The sequence below is a fragment of the Morus notabilis genome, unplaced genomic scaffold (genome assembly GCF_000414095.1).
Source record: "Morus notabilis unplaced genomic scaffold, ASM41409v2 Scaffold212, whole genome shotgun sequence".
Taxonomy (NCBI): Eukaryota; Viridiplantae; Streptophyta; class Magnoliopsida; order Rosales; family Moraceae; genus Morus; species Morus notabilis.
Window position 1 is genome coordinate 981,966 of NW_010361298.1, and position 10,152 is coordinate 992,117.

The 10,152-nt window shown below is 35.0% G+C and overlaps 1 protein-coding gene across 1 annotated transcript; it reads right to left on the reverse strand.

Moving 5' to 3' along the window:
• Positions 1-1,243: 1,243 nt before the first annotated feature.
• LOC21407476 lies at positions 1,244-7,207 on the reverse strand. The gene is made up of 5 exons (XM_024166310.1): positions 7,073-7,207; positions 4,235-5,410; positions 3,620-3,657; positions 3,330-3,525; positions 1,244-1,634 (listed from the first exon to the last, which is right to left on the reverse strand). The coding sequence occupies exons 1-5, from the start codon at positions 7,205-7,207 to the stop codon at positions 1,533-1,535; spliced, it is 1,647 nt and encodes a 548-aa protein (XP_024022078.1). The 3' UTR covers positions 1,244-1,532.
• Positions 7,208-10,152: the final 2,945 nt, after the last annotated feature.

Sequence of the window (10,152 nt, forward strand, 5' to 3'; positions counted from 1 at the left end):
CAAAAAAAAAATCTTCAAGGATTTTGACAGAAAGCTTTCAATGGTTGTGCATGCAAGAAAAGATGACGAAGAAATATGGGTAGGTCATCTCGATCTATTTGTTTTTCAATTCCAATATTCCGGTGACCGTTAAATCGTATCCTATTAGCAACATGGTTAATTATTTTACATATCTTTTTATGGCATAAAAAAAATTTTCAAAAATCACACTAGCTTTGATTACTATTATTTTGTTATCTGTCATGTCAAATTATTTTAATAATTACAATAATTACTAAGATTTATGCTAGTGTATTTCACAATTGGTTTTGATAATGATCAGACCCGTTCATTTTACCGATTTAAGTTTAAAATTCAAGCTTTGCTGCAGTAAAAAACTCTCAGAAACAGTCACATCTAACTTTTTTACTACAGTAAAAAACTCTCACATAAAATCACATCTCAACTCAAATCAGCGAACTAAACGAGTCCATAATTATTTGTGATAGTTACTACTACGTGATAAAAAAACAAAAAATCAAAATTAAGGTTATTCACGAGACACACACACACGTAAATATATGGGGCAGGCTCACTCGTTATGTTACCAAGAAACAATTATAACTGTTAGATTGAGTAATGCCACTACTTTCATTCTCACGCCTTGTCTCAATTACCATAATCTGGTATGATTATCCATGTTATATAATAAAATGTGCGTGAAGTTCACGTGCCCGTATTATCGATTCTCGTGTTCGAATTTCGCTCCCCTATCTTCATCAAATCACGTCGAGTATTAACAAAAACGGCGTACCAAAGTCACTGTTTTCATTCTCATACCGCAATTACCATAATCCACCATAATCCCGTGTCACTATCAATGTTACATAACAAAATACTCACATGTGTTCTCTCGTCCGATTTAGGCAACACGCCCGTTGCCCGCACAATAGAGCATTCAAATAGGCGGAGCATCAATCGTCTTAACAACAAGTTAGCTGTCGTCAAAGAGCAAATGACATGTACTTACCATTACTACTCTCCCACCGAACTTCAGCTTGTCTTTTGATCATATCACAAACAGGCAAAGCCGATGCTCTGTAGGACGACGTCTTGCAAAATGCAAATCATCAACATGTTACACTCAGCTGAAAACGTGATATAGATTGGAATTTAGAAGAAGCGAGAGCAGACAAAAAGAAAACGGTGAGGGAGATGCACAAAGGTATGGCGAGAGATACTAATGTCAGAATAATTGGTCGTCAACGTCGAAATAAGATTTAAGATTATAAAAATGTAACATAATCCAAGTAATGTAATTCTTCTAATCACTGTATCAAACAGCAATCTCATATCTTATTGACACTCTCTACAACTAAAATTTGTCTAATTCGATCTCAAAAATCAATGTACATTACTTAAAAACAAAATCAAAATAAGAATTACTCATTTTATTTCTCTTTTGCGCTTTTTGTCACGACAGGCTTTGTAACTGCGGTTGTACAGTGGAAACGAAATTTGTCTACATATTGGACGCCCAAAATGACTATGCTCTAAGTTTCATTTTTGTCCTTTCCTCGTGAGACTTGACTAATCCATACTTGGAAATCAGAATCAGTTCTCAGGATGAATGTTTTCCCAAGAATTGCAGCATCCTGCAGAACAACGATATAGTTAACTATGAATTACTTGGTATATCAAGAAATGTTTGATGCAATTTGTAAATGTTCTTGAAGAAGCATGTATGTGTGTGTGTGTGTAGTGGAATGCGTCTAATAGTCTATAGCCTTTAGTTCCTACTAATTATTACTTAAAGGTGGAATATCCTATTATTGAAATATATAACTTGCAAAAAAAATAAAATAAGTTTGCCAGAAGGAAATTTAAAACAAAACAAAAATTAAGTTTCACTTACTGCAGATAGGGTTCTTGCTTTCATACAATACTTTCATACAATAGAAATATACTTCAACTAGAATAGATGCCGCTATTGTTGGCCATATGCACGTCGTAAGATCACTGGAGATAAGAAGTGAACGTAATTAAAAGCAGATTCAAAGCAATAAACTATTGTAAGGTGAAAGATAAGCGATGTCCGCAACCAATCTACATATCAATGAGAAAACAGCAACACCCCAGTGCCTCACAGTTATGTGCATGACGATTGTGTTTAGTGCAACATGAAAAATCTGATACTAATTGTAGCTAGGTAATCCTGCTGCCATGTCACAGTTACCATCGGATTAAAAAGCAAAAGACGATAAGAGGTAGTCGCATAAAGCATAGTTGACAAAAATGAATGAATGAGAAAAGAAAATGGGAGAGATGAAAAAAAAAACGACACCGATAAAGTTAGAAAATTTAGTGAAAAATTAATTGATTAAGCAAATAAAGCAACGTCGAGAAGAATTTACCAATCGACTCACAAAGAACACCACGCGGAAAATAAAGAGCCTTTGACATTGTTACTCCCAAAACTATCATTGTAACGGCCAGGTCCCTAGATGTTTTTTCTTTTGGGCCCATTATTCCCTCAATTATATACTTGTAGCAATTTTGATTCCTAACCATAAAATTGACAAACAATTTTAAAAAGTTAATCAAGGTAACCACATGTCCATTGAATGATAACTTTAAATTTTAAAGAAAATATTCACATAAGGTGCAATAGCCCTTGAAAATTCGAATTCAGCACATTATATGATTGTTTTTGTAAAATATCTAGCTGTGACTATCTCTCTTAAATTTCAAAAAAAATTTGTCAATTTTGTGCTTACTAAAGGTGCCAAAAATATGAACTCGAAGGACAAATTAGCATAAAAGGGGGAAAAAAAAAGGGGGCAAAGGTACCAATAGTGCCAAACAAAACAAAATAATGGGTCCTTCAGGCAGCATGACATTAAACATGACCTTATTCCATTACCTAAATAACTGGCATAACTTAGATACATAAGAGAACACGTTACCCATGACAAAGGCTTGTTTCATTCGATCAATTCATCAAAAGAGACGGCCAAAACCTCTTTTTATTCTCCAGGAACAATTATTCTTGAAGTTAAAAAACAACAAAAAGAAGAAAAAAGTGCAACGTTTATAAATTCCTACACATTGAAGCTTAAGATAAACAGATCAGACTTATTGGAATCCTTTTTTTTTTTCAAGAAAGTGACTAGATTCATGGGAAATAACATTGATGATTGATTTGAATGTGATGCTCAGGTTGTAAAAAAAGAAAAACAAAAGAAAACAAAAAAAAAGAAAAACAAAAGAAAACAAAAAAAAAAAAAAACAAAACCGAAAGTGGGATGACACCATCATGAATCTTATGGGCAAAGGAAAATGTTAGAAACCTTGGACATCAGCCGCATGGATCGTCTCGGAAGGTCTTTTAGACGCTTCATACTTCTTAAAACCTTTGTGTTAGCTATAGCATTGCCCATTTGATTCTTATCTTCTACATATCTTTTTCTCTTAAGTCCTTCCCTAGTTTCCGTGTTATCAGAGCTGAAGCATGTCTTCTTAAATGACTTGGTGAATAGTGAGAATCTGGACGAGCATATTATGGATAAGATTATAACCCCATAAATTAGATAAAACAACGGCTTGATAAAACAAAGAGCTTTGATTAAAAAGGCATTACTCTGAATGTTCTCTCTCGTTCAAAATGTTGCTTTTCTCCTGTAAACAGTAGGACGTTACTACAAGTCACTGGAATGAATAATGCAAAAGGTTCACAAATTAATATGAAAAATATTCAGTTAAGTTTATATTAGTAACTACAAAATTGATCTGTTGAAGCAATTTTCCAAAAACTTTTCATGAAATTTTGGGATTGCAAAAATTAAAAAACTCAAGATAAGAAATAATGCATAATTTGTGTGTGTGTGTGTGTGAGAGAGAGAGAGAGAGAGAGAGAGAAGAATTTCTTAATTGAGTAAACAACCCAAAGAACAAAACAACAGTCGAGAACAGTTCAACATGCCTTGAGCCTTCTAATGCTGAACTAATACAAGATTGCTTTCATATACAGTCAACTAGCAACCTAACATGTGCATGTTTCCTTGCAAAGTCAATAAAACAATTAATTAAATATAAAACATAGAAATTTTATCTTGTATAGTTCCCATAGCCCTACCTACCATAAAGCATAAACAAAATTAGAAGCTTCAAATAAAAACGCAAGGAAAAAGGAATGTAGAAAGTATCAAAAACATAGTTTTGAATCTGCAAGAAGATAGAGGAAACGTGGCCATACCTGTTCTTCACCAGGAACAGGCAAATGACACCCATTAGCATCAGGATTCAACTCACTCGTGTTGGCCAATCTGCCTTTTTCAGTTTCTATATTGTCTTTTGTAGCAAACCCACCAATAAATCCACTTTCACAACGAGAACATGATGCATCTTTGTTGCAGCTTGCAACTTCTGATGACTGAAACTCCATGGAACTACTGACTGAGCATCCACGACATGCTACAGAAAGATTAATAAGACTAGAATCATTCTCCAAGATGGTATTTTGACACTGAATAAGATCAGAATTTGGATGCTCCGATATAACAGGACTCAATGGATCACTGTATATAGAGTTAACAGCAGTATCATGGAGAGACTTGATGTCATGAGCATCAATAATGTCTGAACCAAGAACCGTAGTACATCCATCTTTAGAACAGGACTCAGCAACAGAAATTATATGGTCTTGTGCACCACAATTCATAGTACATCCATCTTTAGCACAGGACTCAGCAACAGATATTATATGGTCTTGTGCACTTGAATCAAGATCAGATGACTTATTATGTTGATCTACCTTTGATTCATCAGAAACATCTGGAGAAGCGCCGCATGGCTGTATTGCAAGGGAAATTGAATATGTTTCACCTTTTTTTGGTTGATCAAGTACAGAGTGATCATCTTTTGTCATTTTTAAACTCGGCGAAGATCGGGTATCAACAGGTTCATCCCTGATTTCTCTAGCATGTATATTCCAAAAAGAACTTCTCATTTCTTTGTCCCCCTCCTTCAGATACCCAAGGTCCTCATGCAGACTCCGAGATTTGTTATTTTGCACATTCTCAAATTTGTGAACTTCATTTTTGAATTTCTGAGTCCACTCTGATGGGCTAGAGTTCAAATCAACATATAGATCAATTCCCTCTTCTGACCAGACATAAAACTCAAAAGGAGAAGAGCCAACTTTTGAAGATGTTTCAATAGAGGAAGCAAAAGTATTTTCTGCAGGACATTTATTATCATCTACACCTCTACAATTAGTTGGGGGCATACTTTCCACCAAATCATCATTTAGCAAACTCAAAAACTTCTCACCCGAGCTTTTTCTTTGGGCCTTCCTACGATTTGCACCATTCTCGTAGCATTTAGAATGAAATGCCCTCCGGAGATTACTGATTGAATCATTAATTCCTTCCTGAAAAGAAAACCAGACATATTTTATCAGGACACATTCCCAACGCTCAAGATGCAACACAGAAACAAGCCAAAATCAAAAGCTCAACACTTTTTTTCTTCTTTCTTTTTTTAAATTAAAAATTCGGAATATGACTATTTGAAAAAATGAGCTAGCAAAGGCATTCTCAAGTAAAAATCAGCAGCAAAATAAAGTTCATTACACGGGGGTTGACTTCTCTAGGGGTTAATTTAAGTAAAATACTAATTTGGATTCCCCCCAAAAAAGTCCCATGTAGACTTGGAGTTCGTAGACTGAAGATGTACAAAACCATACTACGGAATATGCATAAAGATCTTCTGCTTAGAAATGAAACACCCAAAAGAAAAACTGTATACTAATTAGGATACAAATTTGGTAGTTTTTTTTAGCGCATAACAATTGGAAAACTGCAGTGTTCTATTTCTTCAACTGTTAAACTGATAACCTTGACTTTTCAAAAAAAGAAAAAAAAAAAAACAGAGACCTAACGCGACGGAAAAACCTACTTCGACTATTAAAGATTTTTAAAACGCCAAAGATGCCCCTCCCCCTCCCTACATCAGAAAATATTTCCAGCTATATATATTGGTGAAAATGACGTATTTACTCTTATTTAACACCAAAATACAAGTTTAATTGATTTTTGCACTTGTAACCATAATTTTCACCCTAATGGAAAGAAAAATGCTTTTTCTTGCACTTTTTTTTCCCCTTTCAATGGTAATATTGTTGGACACTTTACACTTGTGATATTTGAAAGTGATAGAGATGTTCTCCATCCACAAAACTAGGATACTACATAAAAACATATATAACCCGAAGTATATCTAGAAGCATTAGATAGTGCAAAGTAAGTCACCACATGAATGTAACAGTTTTGTAGTCCAAAATATCCAAAATAAGTCATGACTCATAACATGAAGACAAAAATTACACAGGCCAAAATAAGTCATAAAATGAAGATAAAAATTACAGAGCCTAATGTTGGGGCGATATTGCTTGCAATTCTGAAATTAATAAAAAGTAAAACATAACAATAAAAATCAAACATCTTACAACACCATAATCATACCAATTTCCAGAAAATATCAAACTAATTTCACAAATCTCACAAATATGAACTTCAAACAATATCCAACTAATCAAACAAGCCAATTTGCAGCAAATATCAAACTAACCACACTAATATCAATCTTTTAAAACTAGTAAACAAATCAACATAGCAATTTTAACCACTACGAACCAAAAATCACGGTAGCAATTTTCAACAATCAAAAAAATTCCCAAAAACATAAATCAATTATCAACAAATTCCACAATAGAACAAATTCCATAAACTCATTCCTATTTCATAAATTTAAACTTCAAACAAAAATGTCAAATCCAAAACTTCAATAACCTAATGAACCCAAATTCATCTTCAAACAAAAATGACAAACACAATTGAAGCTCTTCTCATTCTTATACTAAACAACCGCAAGCTCGGGCATAACCATAACGAAAACCTCCTTTGTAAATAACAGAATTCAGAAATGCTCATATCGACAAAATCCCAACTTCAAACAAAAACTAAAAAATATAACAATAAACTAAAAAAACAAAATTCAAACAGAAAACCAACCATGGAGAAGCTTGGCTTACAAGTGGCTTGCAGAAAGAGTCGGGGAACGGCCTCCAGTTATCGAGGACGGTCAACGACTGGGGATGGGAACCGGGGGGGTAACTGATGAGCTCTAGGGTTTTTCTTTTTTCTTTCTTTTTTCCTTTCAGATACATTTTAGGTTTGCATTTCTTATTTGTTATTTGTAACAGTTTTTTGTTTTATTTTATTCTATTTTATTAACTTTAAGATGAGACTAAAGCACGTGCACACGTTTATTTAATGTGTTGCGAAGATCTAAATTTCCTTTTAAAATTTTATTTTTTTAAACTTATTATTAATTTAGTTCAATAAAAATTAAAAATTAAAAATTAAAAAATAAATAATAAAAAAGAAAAGAAAAAACACACAAAAAATTAAAATGTAAAATAAAAAATTAAAGATAAAAAAGCAAAAAAATAAAAGAAAATTAAGTTGAGGGGTTGTCACGCGGTAGCTCTATATAGAGGAGCTTTGCATCTTTTATGTATTATTAGATAGTAATAATATAAAGATAAAATACTTATGATAATTGTATTTAGATGTTCTTATTTTTTTAAAGGAGCACGTGTCCTTTTTAAAAAAAAATAAGGATTAATTATAAAAATTCTTCCTGAATATACAATTTGTAACACTTTGTCCTCTAATTATTAAAACGTAATATATGTTCTCTCTCAACAATGAAATGTTAATAAAAAAAAAGCCCTCTATGTTAGGTTTTTTTTAATAAAAATTCATATTTAGTTTGTTATTTTGGAGTATTTTGATAGTTCTATGTTTTAAAATTAAGTTTTAATTTAAAACTAATTTAAATATTCAAAAAAACATCATAATTTTTTTTTATTCTACTTAAAAAAATTCATAAAATTTTTAACTTATATTTGTTGATGGCTGATTTAGTGCCAGGATTGTACAAGGGTCCACGCCAACAATCTATGTCCCGCGACACTTTTGGGCTTGTTTCGTGAACCCAAATCACGCTCAAAGAACCCTGATGGGCCGTGATTTGGTGGGTCATGGGTAATCAAGTGGGCCCATTTATCTCTTAACTTTCGTATTAATTTGAATCTCGCTTGGGGGTTTCTTAAAATAATCAAGTTAAGAATAAATGGGTGATGGAGTTCTCAAGCTTTCCTAAAGCCTTCCTTCCGTGGGAAGCCTTAAACCCCTCGTCAAAGTCTCCTTCGTATGTCTTCGAAGCCCAAATGGCTCCTTCAGCCCCGAGCTTGACCTTTTAAAACCTTCCCTACTGTTAAAAGGTCTTCATTCATCATCTTCTAGCTCAACGAAGGCTTTTCTTGCACCAGACTTCCGTTTTGGAGCTACATTGTGCCTGCCTCCGAAAGGTCCCTGGGCATACCTCTAGGTCACCTATTGAAGTTCCTTGGAGCAATTTGTGTCAGGTGCTCCGAATGATGGCTGCTTAGCCAGAAATAGCATGAGTCCAACCTGACATGTCTGACGCCGCGTTCAGACCTCCGATAATAGAAATATTCAGAGCATTTAATGTGATCTCATGCGATCAGGTGTGTTTCAAACATGGGAAAGTGTTTAAATCATCATATATCTAAGAGCCTTATCTCAATCTTCTTCTACTTCAGGCTATTATTCCAATCACATCTTTGCTTTGTCCAATCATTTTGCTTCGTAAAAAATGGCATGTGCAGTGCTCTGTTAGAGCACCGTCGATTCTGTCACAGGGCAGTTCTTCATAACATTCCATTCCATTTTCAAGTGTCTTTTTCGTCAGGTTGCTTTAAATGAAAATGTGTGCTTTAGTTTCTATTAGATCCTTTTGTACAACCCTGAACCGCCGAACGCCTCCATTTTTCCCATTTTGGGTTCTTTTATTTGGCAGCTTCATGAGGTTGGTTGGCATCTTGCTTTAAATGGAATGTGTGTGCAGGCTTCCTTCAGAGCATGCAGTACGATTCCACGAAGAAAGTGCCACAACTTCTAGATTTGTCCATAAATACCTCATTTCTCTTCACATTCGGGGAGGACAACAACAAAATCAAGCTTGCATAGCATACTTCCACTCTACCGAAATCTTTCTAGAATTTCTCCATACTTTCTCCATCTTCTTCTTGAGTTGTTCTTGAGGTTAAGCTGGTCTTGGTCCACTCCAAGCCACGACGCTACTCAAGAAGCTCTACCAGATCTCCATCCACTCCCCTCTTTGAGCACTAGGAAGTCCTTAAGCCTTTACTAGCATATTCGAATACCTCCATGCCACAGAGCATATTTCGAGGCTCAACAGGCATCAGGACTTCATTCTCACCAACAGCTACTTTGAGTCACTCAATTTCGCCTTTTTCGGGGTCCTCTCAATATTTCTTCCACATAGTTGCATGTGCAGGTTTATAGAGCAGTCTCATTTTCTCCATCATAGCCTTATCCACCTTATGAGTCACATTTTTTCTCTAAAAATGACTTATCTAACCCGAGTCATCTTTCCATCAACTACTTGATTACCGCGACCTGGGCCTCCAAAAGTTCTCCAAGTCTCCCACAGACAGAGCTTATACGTGGTGTACTACCTTAATTCCCAACTCCGTCAAAACTTGGGAGGACATAGTCACACACTTTTGTAGAAAATACTTCCAAAATGAGGAGAATGTCACCATCATTCAGCTTAGCAACACTCGTCAGAAGAAAGGAGAGGATCTCTTGGACTTTGTCTGAAGATTCTGTGACCTCACCCTCGATTGCTACAATGAAAGTAATGAGGGAGCCCTCGTCGACATCTGCGTCAATAATATTACTCCTGAATATCTTGTGCATCTTAAAAATATTGGCGTTTCAAGCCATGAAACTATTGTGGTAATGTTTCATCCTGGAAACTTCGACAAGGAGATTGTTCATGCTCCATCAGTTGTTCGTGCTCTTCATCGCAGCTCGAAGTTTAAGCCATTGTTTGACTAGCTCAGTTTAGGTCCCCATGCTCGTTTAGCCACCACGAAGGCGTTGCTGAAGGTTTTCACGGTGCAAGGACCCCAATGATACGCCAACGAGGCTTTTGCTACTCGTGCTTTTCTCGAAAGCACTAATGTCATCTCTTTTACTAACGAAGACATGGAGG

Bases quoted from the DNA above. Each gene is read 5' to 3' on its own strand.
- LOC21407476 (XM_024166310.1), bottom strand. From the start codon at position 7,207: ATGTATCTGAAAGGAAAAAAGAAAGAAAAAAGAAAAACCCTAGAGCTC. The intron at 5,411-7,072 runs GTAAGCCAAGCT...TTTTCTTTTCAG, and splicing joins ACTCTTTCTGCAAGCCACTT to GAAGGAATTAATGATTCAAT. The intron at 3,526-3,619 runs GTAATGCCTTTT...ATGCTCGTCCAG, and splicing joins AACGAGAGAGAACATTCAGA to ATTCTCACTATTCACCAAGT.